This window comes from Oryctolagus cuniculus, chromosome 13, assembly GCF_964237555.1.
Source record: "Oryctolagus cuniculus chromosome 13, mOryCun1.1, whole genome shotgun sequence".
Lineage (NCBI taxonomy): Eukaryota > Metazoa > Chordata > Mammalia > Lagomorpha > Leporidae > Oryctolagus > Oryctolagus cuniculus.
The window spans coordinates 20,535,538-20,554,049 of NC_091444.1; the positions used below are offsets into that span (position 1 = coordinate 20,535,538).

At 46.8% G+C, this 18,512-nt stretch overlaps 1 protein-coding gene across 2 annotated transcripts in view; it reads right to left on the minus strand.

Moving 5' to 3' along the window:
• Positions 1–18,512, minus strand: part of DSTYK (dual serine/threonine and tyrosine protein kinase) — a 61,378-nt gene that overhangs the window by 23,439 nt on the left and 19,427 nt on the right. The window contains exon 2 of one of the 2 annotated variants that reach the window (XM_002717566.5): positions 15,658–16,046. In XM_002717566.5, coding sequence (XP_002717612.1) covers positions 15,658–16,046 — 389 coding nt within the window. Of the gene's footprint in view, positions 1–15,657; positions 16,050–18,512 lie in introns of both variants that reach the window. The other variant, XM_008268524.4, reaches the window with a different exon arrangement.

Consider the following 18,512-nt stretch of genomic DNA (forward strand, 5'->3'; position numbering starts at 1 on the left):
AGTCTAGCAGGAAGTACGCCCTTCAGCCTTGCCCTTCTTCTTTCCTGGGGTGCAGATGTGACAGCTAGAGCCACAGTGGTCATCCGGAAGACCTTGGCAAACCTGAGGGTAGAAGTCAGCACTAAGGATGATGAAGCAAAAAGAGAGGATCCTGGGTCCCTGAAGACTGTGGAGCTGCCCCACCAGCCATCAGCTGACCAGCTTCAAACCTTTTTATGTGAAGGAAAAGAAATTAAAATTATCCCATTTTCTATAAGCTCCAGATTTAGTTGTTTGTTTGTTCTTTATGATCTTTTACACACAACAGAACCCACTCCTAACTGATACACTCAAGTTCCTAAAGTGAATTTCCTGGCCAGTGCTGTGGTGCAGTGGGTTAAGGCCTTGGCCTCCAGCACCAGCAACCCAAATGGGTGCCAGTTCAAGCCGCAGCTGTTCCACTTCTGATCCAGCTCCCTTCTAATGCTGCCTGGGAAGGCATTAGAGGATGGCCCAAGTCCTCGGGGCGCTGCACCCACATGGGAGTCCTGGAAGAAGCTCTTGGCTCCAGGCTTCGAATCAGCTCAGCTCCGGCCATTGCGGCCATCTGAGGAGTAAGCTACTAGATGGAAGACCTCTTTCTCTCTGTGTCTCTACCCTTTCTCTGTAACTCTTTCAAATAAATAAGTAAATAGGGGCTGGTGCCGCGGCGCAGTAGGTTAATCCTCCACCTCTGGCGCCGGCATCCCATATGGGTGCCGGTTCTAGTCCCTGCTGCTCCTTTTCCAATCCAGCTCTCTGCTATGGCCTGGGAAAGCAGTAGAAGGTGGCCCAAGTCCTTGGGCCCCTGCACCCACATGGGAGACCAGGAAGAAGCTCCTGGCTCCTGGCTTTGGATTGGCACAGCTATTTGGGGAGTGAAGCAACGGAAGAAAGACCTTTCTCTCTGTCTCTTCCTCTTATGGTCTGTAACTCTACCTCTCAAATAAATAAATAAAATCTTTGACAAGGAGAAAAAAGAAAATAAAATGAATTTTCAGAACAATCTTTGATTTGTAAATAAACCTCCCCAGGTCTGTTTCCCAGCCTGTGATTTCTGCTTCTTTTCTGAGCAGCTCCAAAGCACGGAGGACATGTACTTCTATCCACCGCACAGGCTGTTCCTCTACCTATGAGACTCTCCACTGTGGCTGGCATTCCAGAGGAAAAGGGTAGACTGGGGACTCAAACCTGCATCACCACCACAGGCACGCAAACTCCTGCTGTCTCAAAAGCAATCCTGCAGAGAACTCTTGCATATTTTCAAAGAGTTTTAAGAGAACTCAACATAAATGATTAAGTTTATGTCCCTAGGTTGAATATTTCCTTTATCTGAATTATAAAACATACACAACCTTGTTTCTTCCCTTCCAGGTTCACATTCTGTTTGCATCCATTACCTTATGTGAGCAGCAGAGATCTGTGATCAGAGAATTTTAAAAATAACACCTGGGACCTTTTCTTTTTGGACATTCTTCTCTAGGTAAATCAGAAAGGACCAAGAAATGTCAGCCCACCATACCTAGGATCTCTTTTCCACTGACCCTGAGACTTGGTGTGTTCTGTTTGTTTTTTAATCTTTTCCATTTGTAGAAAATCACAAAGGTCTGACCTTCTTTTCAACAAAAAGTAAGCTCTACTCTCAGGTAGGCCACCTGACTTTCATTTGGCTGGCCACGTGAACTCCACAACTAAAAGTGTTCCTACCATCTCACCATTTGTAAGTAGAGCGACCACTGCATAATCCGCCTACTTTTCTCCCAAGCCTAGGCCACGAGAACGTGCGCTGTTTGTTTCATCTGCGCCTAAACTGCACGGACTGTTTGCTGCTGGGAAAACCAGTCTGACACTCATCTTGCCGTTCAAAACAAACCTTCCTGCACTCCCCTGAGTCATACACGCTGCAGGATGAGTCACTTCAGAGAGGCATATTCAAAAAGTTGTAAAGAAATGGCAAGAACAGAACATAAAATTGCATAAATGCCAATGCTATTATCACATATAATAATTAGATAAAGGCTAAAAGGAATCCCAAGAGATGAAAGAGTTACATTAAGGTAGAGAATTATGGGTAGAAATTATTTTTATATTGCAAAGCTACCCTAAATGCATACATTTTTAAAAGGTATTAATCAATCAAATTAATTATAGGAGGAAAGCCTAAATATTTAAAACCAAAGCTAAGTACTATTTAGAAAATCATCAGGGATAGTTTTGTTTGCTTCTTTATTTGGTGGATTTTATTAACATTCTAAAATATACTTTCAGAATCATTCTGTGTGTGCTGCAACAGGATCATTGGCCAGAGCTGCCAAGTCTATAGGTGAAACAATACCTCTGTGAGAGTGTAGCTGACTTGATTTGCTCATACATGCAAATTCATAAAAAAAACCACACCCACAGATCCAGGGGTTCCTAACAGTAGGATATGGCCTGACATATTGGAAAAAAGCAGTCCACTCTTAAATATGCCTTATAATAAACAGCAATGGACAGAAGACAGGGAACAAGCTCTCTCTGCTCCCTTCCCCAGTCCAGGAGCTTGGGCCGTTGGTCTCACTCACTGCTCTATCATGACTGTCAGAAGACAAGCACAGAGCTGCGGCTGAGACCCTGGCAGTGGTACAAATGAGACTGGAATGTGCTATGCAATTCTGCAACACTCACAGTGAAGGGATGACTCATGCCTGACGGTTACAAACAAAAAGGGAAGCCAGCACTGTCTCCTGGAGACTGGGAGTGAAAAACTCATTTAGAGAGGATGAGCCAGAGCTGTACTGCGCCCTATTACAGCTACCTGAGAGGGAAGTCTGACCTCAGTCTGTCTATTTCATGGAAGGCTCCAGCCCTTCCTGGCAATCAGAACAATGACCCTTGCTTAGTTAGCATCTAACAAAGACATGTGGAATGCATTAATGAAGAAATGACGCTTTTCCTACTTGTTCAGAACGACTTTCAATCAGCATATGTATAATTTTCTATCTTTCAACTTTTACCCTACACGTCGATTTGGAATTGCTATTTGCCTCTATTCCAGAATGCTGTGAATAAGCAGTTTGCCCCTAACTCAAGTAAAGAAAAGGAACCTCAGGGAATCAGGATAGTATCCCACAATTCCTATTTCTAATCACAGTGAATTCCTAAAGAGATTTTTCTTGAAGAATGCATTCTGCATAAATCCATGGAATTTATAGAAGTTGATCTGTTAACCATCACTTTTCTTGACAGGATTAAGAGAATAAAACAGAAAAGAGATTAACTACTCTGCAAACATCAAAAACATGTTTTTTATTTTGTTTATACAAAATGATACCATTTTACATGCCAAGGAGCAAGCACGCAGTCACCGAAGAAGACTGATGGCTTTCTGAGAATGCTGGCTCATATTGGCAAAGACTCCTTACTTTATAGCTCCTCGAACATTACTGAACCTCAATGAAATGGGTGGACACCATGGCACAGCAGGTTAAGCCATGGCCTGGGACACCCACGTCTCGTATTGGAGTGTCTAGTTTGAGTCTCTGCCACTCCGCTTCTGATCCAGCTTCCTGCCAATGTGCCTGGGAGGCAGCAAATGATGACTCAAGTATGTGGGTCCTTGCCACCCAAGTGGGAGACCCAGATGGAGAGTTCCTGGCTTCTGGTTTCAACGTTGCCCAGTCCTATCTGTTGTGGGCATTTTCGAAGTGAACCAGCAGTCTCTTTCTCCTTTTCAAATAAACAAAAATAAATAAGTGAACTTTTTTTTTTTTTAAACAGGCAGAGTTAGAGAGAAAGACAGAGAGAAAGGTCTTCCTTCTGTTGGTTCATGGCTGCCATGGCTGGCGCACTGCGCCAATCCGAAGCTAGGAGCCAGGTGCTTCCTCCTGGTCTCCCATGCGGGTGCAAGGCCCAAGCACTTGGGCCATCCTCCACTGCCTTCCCGGGCCACAGCAGAGAGCTGGACTGGAAGAGGAGCAACCGGGACAGAATCCAGCACCCCAACCGGGGCTAGAACCCGGAATACCGGCGCTGCAGGTGGAGGAATAGCCTAGTGAGCCGCGGCACCGGCCAAGTGAACATTTTTTTAAAAACTCAATTAAGGGGCCAGCATTGTGTAGAGGGTAAGCCACCGCCTGCAGTGCTGGCATCCCATATAGGTGCCCATTCAAGGCTGCTCCACTTCTAATCCAGCTCTCTGCTGTAGCCTGGGAAAGCAGCAGAAGATGGCCTGAGTACTTGGGCCCCTGCACCTACATCAGAGACCCAGAAGAAGCTCCTGGCTCCTGGCTTTGGATGGGTGCAGCTCCAGCCATTGTGGCCAATTGGGGAGTAAACCAGAGGATGGAAGACCTTTCTCTCTCTGCCTCTCCTTCTCTCTGTGTATCTCTGACTTTCAAATAAATAAAATAAATCTAAAAAAAAAAAAACCACCTCAATTATAATGGCTGAAGATTATACTGACGATTCAAATAGAAAACAGTTACACGGCCAGCACTGTGGCTCACTAGGCTAATCCTCCACCTGCAGCGCCAGCACCCCGCGTTCTAGTCCCAGTTGGGGCGCCAGCCCTGTCCTGGTTGCTCCTCTTCCAGTCCAGCTCTCTGCTGTGGCCCGGGAAGGCAGTGGAGGATGACGTAAGTCTTTGGGCCCTGCACCTGCATGGGAGACCAGGAGGAAGCACCTGGCTCCTGGCTTCGGATCTGTGCAGCGCCAGCTGTAGTGGCCATTTTGGGGGTGAACCAACAGAAGGAAGACCTTTCTCTCTGTCTCTCTCACTGTCTAACTCTGCCTGTCAAAAAAAAACAAAAAACAAACAAACAAACAAAACAATTACAAACTTAGGCAAAAGCCGGTAGGTAACAGGTAAATGTCTTTGCTTTCTCCACTGTTCTGAAGCCTCAGGTTTATATCAAACAGAAAAGAACTCAGCTACATATAACAGTCCTGCCCTTGACAAGCCACTTAACAAACACGGCCGCACTCCTTGTCCCCACAGCCCAGCTTTCCTTCCTTCCACGTATCCTCCCTTGCATGTCCACAGGGTACTTGGGAGTTTTTTCCTATTTCTCTTTTCACAGGATTGATGCTTTCTTCATTTTTATATGGTTCCCTGAACTATCACTCTTAAACATTAACCATATATTAAGGAAAATACCTTTCTATTCTTTTTATATTTTAGAAAATAACTTAACTCTTGATAGAAATACCCTCCAATGGGGAGATGTAACTGAGTGGGTTTCTAGGCTATCAAATGCTCCATCAGAGATCAGTGTGAAGTCGACCCAAAGCTTTATTCCAGCAGTCATCAGAGTACAAACACAAGCTTATCCCCCTACCTAGTAACGGCATCAGGGTGTAGCTCCAAGGCCAGACAAAAGACCTGGAACAAACAGACTCAACCAGAGCCCTAAATCAGACAAATGGAACATGAGATTACCATATATACATTACACATACATACATATATATGTATTTATATAGATATAGATATAGATATTTACAATCCCCACAACTCAGACGCCTTTAAGGATCTTCACTATCTTCCCTGTGTACTGCAGAGGCAGGTAGCAGACAAGTTGACAACAATGTATTGAATATCCTCTGCTCATTTTGCCCTGTGAACAGTCAGGCACCCAGATATCCACAGACGCAGATGAAAGTAGGAATCAGAAGCTTCATTCCCTTACCACCTCCTAGATTCATCGAGAGAGAGATAAGGAGCAGGCTTTATGGCAGCAGGTGAAGGTGCTGCTTGGGACACCTGCATTCCACATCGGAGAGTCTGGTCTGAGTCCCACCCACTCTGCTTCTGATCCAGTTTCCTGATACTGCATCCTGGGAGGTAGCCTATGACGTTCAGGCACTTGATAGCTTGGGGCCCCTTCCACTCATATAGGAGAACGTAAGAGGATTCTGGGCTCCTGGTTTTGGAGAGTGAACCAGCAGATGGAAGATCTCTCTCTCTCTCTGTCACTCTGCCTTTCAAGTAGATTAAAATAAACATTTTTTTAAATGTAATTGTCTATTCAAGTTATAAAAAGGAAAAAAAAAAAAACAGTAGGAACAAGAAGAGGAAAAGAAGAAGGAAGACTCTACCTTCTAACTTTTACATACAGCTGTTTTGTTTACCTTCTCCTAACATGTCCCTCCTTTAAGATAAACGGAAGTCAGGATGAATTATGAACGCTGTATCTAATAGGAGAAGAGTAATAACTGCAAGTAAGCTGCAACAGAAGGACTGAAGCTCGACCAACAGGAGGAGTCCCTTTGTGGATGGCTGCCAGGGAGGCCTGGTGTCTCCAGGACACTGCGTATTTGCTCACAGGATGGAGGGAGGGGCTGATTATGTGCAGACACTGTGCTAGGTGCTTTACATATAAGCTCTCACTTTAGCTTCACGTCAAGCATAAAATGAGCCCACGGGGGAAGCCTAGATGAAGTTCTGGTCTCCTGGCTTTGGCCTGACTCAGCCTTGGCCATTGTAGCCATTTGAGAAGTGAAGCAGGGGATGGAGGGTTGATCTCTCTGTCTCTTTCTCTCTCTCCTTCTCTCTCTTTCTATCTCTTCCTCTACCTCTGTAACTCTGCCTTTCCAGTAAAATAAGTCAATCTTTCAAAAAAATTAGACAAATGAAGGCACAGAGCAGCTGGCATTGTGGTACAGCAGATTAAGCCACAGATTACGAGGCCAGCATCTCATATCAGAGTGCCACTCCAAGTCCCGGCTGCTCCATTTCTGATCCAACTTCCTGCTAATGTGCCTGGGAGCCAAGAGAAGATGACCAAAGTGTTTGTGCCTTTGCCACCCATGTAGGAGACACAGAAGGAGTTCCACGCTTCTTCTTCAGCCTGGTCCAGACTTGGCTGTTGCAGGCATTTGGGGAGTCAATCAGTGGATGGAAAATTTCTCTGTCTCTGTCTGTCTGTCTCTCTCTGTTGCTTTGCCTTTCTAACAAGCAAATCAGTAAATATTTAAAAATAAAATAAATGAAGGCACAGAGTCACACTGCTAAATGTAAAATGAAGACACGAATCCAGGTCCACTGTACCATATTTCAACAGTCACTGAAAGCCCCACTGTGCGTCAGGCTCTACACGATCGATCCAGTGTTAGGGAAGCTCTTAAAGAAGAATAAAGGACGAACAAGATGATTTTCAAGACCCTAACAATCCTGGAATTTCAAATTAAAACATATATGCTAGCCACAAAGCAAAGGTTCTGCTATGAAATAAGATAATATCCTCCAATTGGTTGAGATATCAAGAGAGAAGTAAAACAAGAATATTTTAATAGCCCCAGAGCTTCTGCCTGTTGGCAATATTTCAACTCGAGTTTCTGAATGGGAGATTTTTTACCTGAGCTGCCCTCTACTCAAAGAGAAACACAAACCCCTGACAAGGCGGAGAACAGAAAGCAAGCCACGTGGTGCAGAAGAGGGCAGACAGGATCCAAGCAGAGGAAAGAGATAAAAGAAAAGATTGAGACTGTAATAAACTAGCTCAGATTCTTTTCCCCAAGAGCTAACCCAGAAAGGCCAAAGATGACTCACTGATGGCGGAGTGAGAAGAGACATCAGCTTCTGGCTGTTCTTTTAAGGGACTGCAAGGCTACCGCAGGGAGCACGGGGATTAGAACAACAACTCGCCTCCAAAGCACAGACACCCTTAACAGGCATATGGACCTGCAACTGGCACTGCAGGTTTCTCCGGCAAAGAGCAGTGCATGCGGGATGGCTCCATGTCACTGTCTGTGAAACGTGTGTCAGGGGAAGCTGAACGAGGTGTTAAATGTACTAAATCCAAAGAACACAGGACTACTGCCTGTGAAGAATTTATCATTCAGTACTCGCCTGAACTTTCCACCTCCTTCTAAACACATCACTTCTGTTTCCTTTTGCCCCATAAAATAATGCTTTAATTATACATGTAGAATATCATTCTTTATTTCTCTTATCTATAGTACCCATCCTTGTTTCTTTTCCCTTAGAATAACTGTTTTTGACCTAATTCCCTACACTCTCTCCTACCAACAGTGTCTTCTTGCCCTAAGGACCTTACCCAGTCTTTTTCCCTATTTCTTTCTTTTTTTTTTTTTTTTTTGACAGGCAGAGTGGACAGTGAGAGAGACAGAGAGAAAGGTCTTCCTTTGCTGTTGGTTCACCCTCCAATGGCTGCTGCGGCCAGCGCACCGCGCTGATCCGAAGCCAGGAGCCAGGTGCTTCTCCTGGTCTCCCATGCGGGTGCAGGGCCCAAGGACTTGGGCCATCCTCCACTGCACTCCCGGGCCACAGCAGAGAGCTGGCCTGGTTTTTCCCTATTTCTTACCTATCAACCCTTGCTTTTAACCTAGATGTACTCAAGAGACAATATGCTATCTAACTAAATTTGACACATAACAAATTTGGTGAGTGGGAGTTTGGGGCAGCAGTTAAGACATGACTTGGGGATGCCCAGGTCCCACATCAGTGTGCTTGTGTGTGAATCCCAGCTCTGCTTCTCATTCCAGTCTGAGCTAATGTGCACTCTGGGAGGCGGCAGGTGATGGCTCACATAGTTGGGAACCTGTCTCCCACCCAGCTCCTGGTTTTAGCCTGGCCCAACCACATCTATGCAGGCATCTGGGGAATGAAGCAGATGGAAGATCCAACCTTTATCCCCCTGCCTTTCAAATACAGAAAAACAAGTAAAATTTAAAAAGTTGCTCGGGCTGGTATTGTGGTGTAACAGGTTAAGTGGCTACCTGCAACACCAGCATCCCATACAGGTGCCAGTTTCACTCCCAGCTGCTCTACTTCCAGTCCAGCTTCCTGATAATACACCTGGGAGAGCAGCAGAGGACAGCCCAAGTGCTTAGGCCCCTGCACCCACATGGGAGACCTGGATGAAGCTCCTGGATTCATTGTGGCCATCTGGGGGAGTGAACCAGAGGATGGAAGATCCTTCTAACTCTGCTTTTCAAATAAATAAAATAAATCTCTCTTTAAAAAGTTGCTTATTACAAAGTTTATTTAAAAAAGCCAAAAGTAGGGGCTGGCCCTGTGGTGTAGCAGGTAAATGTATCAGCATTCCATATGGGCTCTGGTTCGAGACCCAGCTGCTCCACTTCCAATCCAGCTCTCTGCTATGTCCTGGGAAAGCAGTAGAAGATGGCCTAAGTCCTTGGGCCCCTGCACCCGCCCAGGAGACCCAGAAGAAGCTCCTGACTCCTGGCTCCTGGCTTCAGATAGGTGCAGCTCCAGCCATTGTGGCCAACTGCGGAATGAACCAGCAGATGGAAGACCTCTCTCTTTCTCTGTCTCTCCTTCTCTCTCTGTGTAACTCTGACTTTCAAATAAATAAATAAATCTTTAGGAAAAAAAACAAAAGTAAATTTTATTTTATAAGGTATCATAATAAAAATACCAATAAGCAGAAAAAAATTGAGAGAAGCACATCTGGCATTGTGGCATAGCAGGTTAAGCCTCTGCTTGTAAGGCAGGCATTCCATACCAAAGCACCAGTTTAAGTCCTGGCTATTCCACTTCTGATCCTGCTCTCTAATGTACCTGGAAATACAGTAGAAGATGGTCCAAGTGCTTAGGCCCCTTCTACCCTAGTGAGAGCCCCAGAAAGAGTTCAGGCTCCTGGCTTTGCCTAGCATAGATACTGTGCTTTGGAGAGTGAATCAGAGGATGGAAGATCGATCTCTCTCTCTCTCTCTCTCTCTCTCTCTCTCTCTGTCACTTTGCCTTTCAAGCACATAAACCTTTTATTTATTTCAGAGGCAAGTTTTTCATCCTCTCTCTGGTTCACCCCCCAAATGGCCACAACAGCCAGGACTGGGCCAGGCTAGAGCCATGAACCAGGAGCTTCATCTGGGCTTCTCAGATGGGTGACAGGGGTGTAGGCACTTGGGCCATCTTCCACTGCTTTCCCAGGGGGAAATGGATTTGAAGTGGAGCAGCTGGGACTATAACTGGCACCTATGTGGGATGCTGGCATTGTAGGTGGCAGCTTAACCTGCTACACCACAACACTGGCCCCTAAATAAATAAATCTTCTTAAAAAGAGAGAGAAGTTAGTTTTTAGCAACAAACAATATTTAGGAAATTTGGGGGCTGCAGGCACGGTTTTACCTGCTATGCCACAGCACCGGCCCCCTACTATAGCTATTAATTGAGGGTTGCAGAGAAAACTTTACTACTCCAACTGGTTAGAGTTAAGAATCTTTTAAAATTAAGTTTATTTGCCTATCACTGACCTTGCCTAGAAATATTAGTCTACCTCAGTTCCCTGAAATATCCCCCACTGGACAGCACCTTGAGCCAACAAGCAGCCAGTGTGTGGCAGCCTGGCTGCCAGCTGATGTGGACATTTGTCCAAAGGGCCAGAAAGCTCCAGGGGACAGGCTAATGCCAGGAGTAAAACACCTGGAGCTAGGTGCTGGCCACAGTAAACGGCCTGCAGGAACCCATCTTGGGCGATGCAAGTTTAATGATCTCTGCTACTTCTCATTCCTCTTCTTACAGGTGTTCAAACACACAGACTGAGCAACTCGGAGGCACAGCTGTTCTACAGAGGGAAGGAGGTACAGGCTCTGGAAAGAGGGAGTTGGGAGGAGGCAGAAGGAAGTTTTCGTGTATGTAAAGAAAGAACTAGTGAACAGGGGGGTGGGGAAGTGTGCCGCCAGCTGGAAAAATACTGTGCTATCACTCCACGAGGCTCTCCACACTCTCTCAGGTCAAATTCCCAGCTAAGACCTCAAAGGCTGGGAATACTATGCAATGTGGGTCCATACAACTTGTTCTATTCTGGAACAAAATGAAAATGGCTAATTTATGAGGGCTTTAAAGTAACGTATTAGAGAATGAGCATTGTATAAGAGGGCAGGGGGAAATTCTGCTTTGAGAGTTTGACAGTTAAAAATGAACATCCCATTTCCCCTAATTCAATCTTGGTTTCCTTTAGCTAAATGTTTCCTTTCTTCCCCACCCTCTTTACAAACCAGATGGAAGGGCTGTTCAGAGCTAACTCACTGGTCCTAAATATAACTGGGACTAAACAAAAAGCGCTTTCTCACAGGCGTCCACAGTCCTCCAGGTAGCTGTGCAGCGCCCCGGGCAGTGAGCAGAACATCTCTGATGTATTTCACAGGACAGGAGCCGGACTGTAGTGAAAGGGCCGTGCTCGGATTCCACAGAGGCCGCAGGGACCCCTGAGGCTCAGCATCAAGGGGTTCTAAACTTAGAACAACCGCTGGGGTCTGTTATTAGCTCTACATCAAAACCACTGGAGAATAAAGCAGATCCGGAGAAACAGTAGCTGAGGAAGCCTCACAAGCCACATGAAAAACAGACAGGGCTGGAGACTCCTCAAGCAGAGAGTGGGGTATGCATTTTCACCATGCAGACAGACTCACACAGTATCTCAACATCCCACCCAGGTGGGCTTCTCAGTCGAGACCGTTCGTGTGCTTAGCATACCAGCTATCAGCGCAGGGAGCTCCGGGGAGCGTCTGTGCTCAGATACACACTTGAGGAGCTGCTTGCACTTGCCTTCGATGGCTGTCTTGTATCAACCCAACTCATGGAACGAAAGTAAATGAGCACTAGAAATTTAGACAACAATATGAGCAGACACAGAGAAATCAAGAAACTTGCCTCCCTGCAGGTAGCTTTAGTCACATTCTGTTTTGAAAAATCACCACCAACTTACAGTAGTCATTGCAGCTACTTAACAGTGTTTTGTAAGCATACAATGTGTCCGGTCATGGGACCAACCTTACGGGTTCTTACCATCATCTAAAAAAAAACAGTTGAGGGGCTGGCGTGGCATAATAGGTTAAGCCACCACCTAAGATGCTGGCATTCCTCTATGGGCTCTGGTTCAAGACCTGGCTGCTCCACTTCCCATCTAGCTCCCTGCTAATGCACCTGGGAAAGCAGTGGAAGATGGCCCAAGTGCTTGGACCCCTGCCACCCATGGGGGGACCCAGAAGAAGCTCTAGGCTCCTGGCTTTGGCTTGGCATAGCCCTGGCTGGTGTAGCCATTTGGGAAGTGAATCAGCAAATGGAAGATATCTCTCTCTCTCACTTTCAAATAAATAAAAAATAAATATTTTTTTTAAAAATTGAACAGAGAAGAAAATAATGTATTTTACAGAAGGAAAAGCATAGTTTCATGAAACTTTTATTTCAGGTGTGTATCTGGGGGCCAGCGCTGTGGCATAGCAGATAAAGCCACTGCCTGCTGTGCTGGCATCCCATATGGGTGCCAGTTCAAGACCAGGCTGCTCCATTTCTAATCCACCTCTCTGCTATGGCCTGGGAAAGCCATAGCAGCAGAAAATGGCCCAAGTGCTTGGGCCCCTGCACCTGTGTGGGAGAACCAGAGAAGCTCCTGGCTCCTGGCTCCTGGCTTCGGACTGGCACAGCTCCAGCCATTGTGGCCAACTGGGGAGTAAATCAGCGGATGGAAGACCTCTCTCTCTCTCTCTCTCTCTCTCTGCCTCTCCTTCTCTCTCTAACTCTGATTTTCAAATAAGTTAATAAATCTTTAAAAATGTATATCAGTAGGTATGTACTAAGTCCTGATAGAAAATGCTGTTTTTCAGGGCTGGAGCTGTGGCGCAGTGGGTTAAAGCCCTGGCCAGAAGTGTTGGCATCCCAAACGGGCGCCAGTTCTAGTCCTGGCGGTTCCTCTCTGATCCAGCTCTCTGCTATGGCCTGGGAAAGCAGTGGAGGATGGTCCAAGTCCTTGGGCCCCTGCATCCACGTGGGAGACCCAGAAGAAGCTCCTGGCTTCGGATTGGTGCAGCTCCAGCCATTGCGGCCATCTGGGGAGTGAACCTGCGATGGAAGACCTCTTTCTCTGTCTCTGCCTTCCTCTGTAACTTTGTCTTTCAAATAAATAAAATAAATCTTTTTTTAAAAAATTAAAATGTTATTTTTCTTTTTTTTAACAATTATTTTACTGAAAGGCAGAGTTAAACACAGAAAGAGAGATCCTCCATCCACTGGTTCACTTCCCAAATGTCCACAGTGGCCAGGGCTGGGCCGCACTGGAGCTAGGAACCAGGAACTCTACCTAGGTCTCCCATATGGGTGGCAGGGGCCCAGGCACACAGGCCATCCTCCACTGCCCTCCCAGGCACATCAGCAGACAGCTGGATCAGAAGCAGAGCAGCCAGGACTGAACCTGGCACCCACATGGGATGCCGGTGTCACAGGCAGCAGCTCACTCGGTGCTCCACAGCTCAGGCCTGAGAAAAACATTTCTCTCTCTCTCTTTTGTTTTAAAGATTTATTTATTTACTTGAAAGTCAGAGTTACACAGAGAGAGAAGGAAAGGCAGAGAGAGAGAGAGAAGTCTTCCTTCCGCTGGTTCACTCCCCAGTTGGATGCAACGGCTGGAGCTGCGCCAATGCGAAGCCAGGAGCCAGGAGCTTCCTCTGGGTCTCTCACGTGGGTGCAGGGACCCACTGCTTTCCCAGGCCATAGTAGAGATCCTGATTGGAAGTGGAGCAGCCGGGACTCGAACTGGCACCCACATGGGATGCCCACCACTGCAGGCGGTGGCTTTACCCATTATGCCATGGTGCAGACGTCTCTCTCTCTCTCTCTCTCTCTCTCTCTCTTTTTCTCTTTTTCTTTCTTTATTTCTTTCAGATTTATTTATTTATTTGAAAGTCAGAGTTACACAGAGAGAGAAGGAGAAGCAGAGAGAGAGAGGGTCTTCCATCCACTGGTTCACTCCCCAGTTGTCCCCCGTTGTCCACAACGGCCGGATCTGCACTGAACCAAAGCCAGGAGCCAGGAGCTTCTTCTAGGTCCCCCACATGGGTGTAGAGGCCCAAAGACTTGGGCCATCTTCCACTGCTTCCCCAGGCCATCGCAGAGAGCTGGATTAGAAGTGGAGCAGCCGGGTCTCGAACTGGCACCCATATGGGATGCCGGCGTTCCAGGTCAGGGCATTAACCAGCTGTGCCACAGCACCGACCCCAGATATTTCTCTTTCTTAAAGAATAAGTTGTATTCTGTGCATTTCAGGATTACAACATGATGTTATGGACACAAGATAGTGAAATGGTTACTGTGGTGAAGCAAGTTAACATATCTGTCATCTTACTTAGTTACTTTTTCTCTGATAAAAACAGCTAAAATATAAGCCGAGACCCTTAATATAACACAGCGTTATTAACTACAGTCCTCATGGAGAACACTGCATCTCCAGCCTTGTTCACCCTACATAGCTATTTTTTATCCACTGACCTACATCTCCCTCCCTCTCTCCCGGCAACCACTGCTTGATCTGCTATCTCTGAACATTCCACGTGTTCTCGGATTCCATGTGTGAGATCCTGCACAACTCGTCTTTCTGCGTCTGGCTTATCTCACTTAGCACGATGTCTTTCAGGTCCATCCACAGGCAAACGGCAGGACTGAAAACACGCAAGTATTTCTCACATCTTAAAATCTCAGAAACGTGAAAGCCGCTGCACTGCTGGAAGTGTGAAGGAAATAACTAGGGCAGAACACTACAGAGACTGTGCGGACCAAATCCTTGTGGGAGAGGCTGACCACACGGACCTCAGCCAATCAACAAGAACAACCGCCAGGGCTACTGTCACTGTTACCCACGCACTGGAGCTAAGGGTGAGCTCCTCGTGTGAAACCCACCCCCAAAACTCAGCCAAGGGAAAAGGGGGCTCATCACACAGTCCCCTGAGGATGAACAAAGGTAAAAGAAACATGGGCTGTGGGGGAAATGAGACGAGAGCTTCTGCCTACAGGGTGTCACAGGCCATGACTCAATGCAAAGGACTCACTGGGTGACAGGCCAAGTCCTCCAGGTCAGCCGGCCCTTCCTGGCACAGCTAAGCAGGGTGAGGAACTCTGTGTTCTGAGCATGTCTCCATTCTTCTCCTGCCTACTCCCGATCTGACACCGTCACGTCCTTTGCTGATCCCCATGCGGTCTAATTACATAGCCTGGTCCTAGCTGCCCAGTAGGAAGGAAGCCCAGACGAGCGAGGAGGCCTCCCTGAGTGAAGAAGCGAGCCCGACAGGCACTGTGACCTTGGGCGATGCCACAGCATTTGTGCTCTCACTGTAAGAGGGCAGAGAAAATAATCTCCAAATGATGGACTCTTCCTGTCTCCTTACATCGAGCTGGACACACCCTCACTCTCCCCAGTTCCCTCCAAAGAAATGATCTGTCCTGTTTAGTAAATAAATAGCTACCACGAAGGAAAAAACTCCCCAATTCTTCACTTGATCTCCATTCTAAGAGACCCTTAATTAGAAACGGGTAGCTGGAGACAGTCCCAGCAACATCTTCCTACGAAGAAATAAAGAAGGATTTCTAACACGGATGGGAACTCTTCTGTAAAAGCTTACCAAGATGATGCAAGTACCACACACTCCTTTCCCGTTAGAACGAGAGGGAAGGTGGCAAGGAGACAAGCACGTCTCTCAGGGCTTCGCGGCTCATACACAGGGGCAGGGTGGCGCTGCTGCGGCCTTGTCCACTTTCCAGCTTTCTAGATTATGACTTCTGACTCCACCTGCTTCTGCTCAGACCCCAGAGTGTGTGTCACCAAACTACTTTTTGAGAAAGTCAAAACAAAAGGCAAGCTGGTGCCTGTGTGCACAGCTGGTGAGTAAGCACGGGATTGGTACCTGTAAGAGAGCATGGTGCATCGTCACCTCCAGTTCGGCTAAAACGTGAGCGGCATCCTCACTGTCCTCGTGGACCTCCAGGTCCTCCTCGGGGATGGTCTCCCAGGTGCCCTTGTGAGCAGCCAGCGTGTGCACTAGTTCATAATGTCCAGGGAGTGCCAGGCTGACCCGGGTCTGAGTCCCATAGGTGAAGCGGAGGCGCCGTAGCTTGCAGCTCTCTTTACTGCCCAGCTTGGCAGTGGGAAGCACCTGCACCCCCAGCAGCAAGTTCAACAGTTGGCGCTTCACATGACAGTCCTGGCCCAGGATCAGTATGCAAGGGAGGCAGTCCACGATCTGCTGCAGGTACTTTTCTTCCTTAGGCGGGAAGGAAATGCAGCTGAGCTGGCCTGCTTGGGGCAGGGGAGAGGGGGAGAAGGAGAAAAGAAGTAGAGAGAGAACAGTGAGGAGAGTTTCAAGAGACTCACACTGAGACCCCATCAGGATGTCAGGGTTCTAGATGAGAGATTCCAGGAGACTCTCAGTTGAAGGAGATACAGGAAAATATCCCATCAAACAGAATCCCCCTCCTAGCATCTCTCCAGTGAGCCACCTTTTTTTTTTTTTTAATCCAGAAAGATGGCAATGACGTGATCTCTCACCACCCCCTTTTTCATCCAGGGGAGGAACAGCCTAAGGAATTTAGGAGGACCCAATTCACAAACACAAGATCGTTAAAATGACAAAGCCAGAAGGCAACACACTAACTAGGACACAGTCCAATAGCAAACTATACCTCAAAAGTGAAAATTAAAACCTTTTCCATGGACAACTACTACTTGAACATACGTGGCCCATTAAATTTCTCTACTTATGCAGTTTTTCCTTGTTACTTTTCTCACTTATGACATTTTATAACTGCATGAACTAATCTGTGTACACACACACACACACACACACGATGAAATGAAAAGCGATTCGAGTCTGCATGAACTTTAGAATGTCTTCTAGTTCATCTCTCTGATAGCCGGTGACAGCAATCCAGCTGCCAAGTAATCTGTTTTCTTACAAAATCAGGAGCCCGATTAAGATCAATGCCTAGCAATCAAGTCATATCCTTCCATTTACCGGTAAAAAGACCCCGGGAGAGACAAAGGGGAAGAGCTGCCTGTTAGGATAAAATCCAGGCAAATCCAGGAAGAGATGTCATCTATCTCGGAAATACTCTCCTTCCAGGACACCCACCACTAATCCACATGGATGCCGTCCCTAAACAGGTTCAAACAGTGTTCAAGAGAGAACAAAAAGCTCCCCAGGTATGAGAGCCTCTGCTTGAGAAGAACCAGACTCGTTCAGTGCCACTCTCAGAGTCTGAACTAGATCACTCCCCTCTTCTCCACTTGTAAGATCCAGGCAGCCCTCACCAGTGTTCAGAGAGGCTCAGACACGCAATTCTTGGCTGTACGAAGGTCAGTCTTTGAGCCAAATGCAAACATCATAATTGAACTGACTGAATAGCACTCCCTTTAGTCACCTAACCATAAGCTCCATGACACCATCTGTAGGCTGTGTATTTTGTTGGCATAATTGAAGCAGGAGAGGCTGTACCTACTATTTCAAATCCTCAAGCTTCCTTCTCTTCCACACACAGAACCATCCGAAAAGTTAGAGATCTTGTTCACCCAGGCCCTCTGCACATTTCGCTGGGGCACTGCCTTTCCTATGTGTTTGTAAGGACACCACCTGGCCTGCACATATACATCAGTGACACCAGACACTGAAACAAGGAAATCACTCTCCCGTCAAAGAGATGGGCTCCTCTGAAACAGCAAAGAGCATTAGCTGAGTGCATCACCTGTGAGAGGTACTTACCAAGCACAAAATATCCGACTACTGCCTAATCTTTGGCCCACAATCAAAAAGTAAGGGGACACAGCCAACTGCCTGTGTATCTGATCACTGAGCACATAGCAATGGGCTAGTCTTGAGTCCCTTCATACCTTGCTTACAATTAGACTATTCTTACCACGATTTCTTCTGATTATCTGTTTATAATTATTAAACTAGGAAGAACAGCCTTGTGGCACAGTGGGCTAAGGCACCACTTGGGACACCGGCATCCCACATTGGAATGCCTGGGATTCAGTCCTGCTGCTGCTGCTGCTGCTGTTAGAAGGCAGCGGATGAGGGCCCAAGCACTTGGGCCCCTGCCACCCTTGTCAATCCAGATGGAGCTCCTGGCTCCTGGCTTCATCCTGGCCAAGCCCTGGTTGTTGAGGGCATTAGGGGAGTGAAGCGATGGTGGAAGATCTCTGTCTTTCCCTCTTTCTGTCACTCTGCTTTTAGAATAAGTAAATACATAAATAAATCTTTTTTTTTTTTAAAGATTTTTAAGACACAGAGAGGTCTTCCATCTGCTGGTTCACTCCCCAAATGGCCACAACAGCCAGAGATGTGCCGATCAGAAGCTAGAAACCAGGAGTTTCTTCTGGGTCTCCCACGTGTGCTTTCCCAGGCCATTAGCTGGGAGCTAGATCAGAAGTGGAGCAGCTGGGACTTGAACTGGTGCCCATATGGGATGCCAGTGCCGCAGGCAGAGGCTTAACCTATTACCCCACAGGGCTGGCTCCAAAGTATCTTTTTGTTTTTTTTTAAAAAACAATCCATTCATTATACAGAGTCATTATACAGAGTTGTGTACAGGAAGTCATCAGCAAACCCATTCAGCATTTTGAGAAGTCCAGTATCACGATGAACAATTGAAGGCCAACTATCACTCCTGAAAACCTCCTCAGTGTCAACATGGACAGCACATGTGGACAAAATAACACAGATCCCCTGTTCCCCTTGCAGAACTGAACTGGCACTGTCAGCTG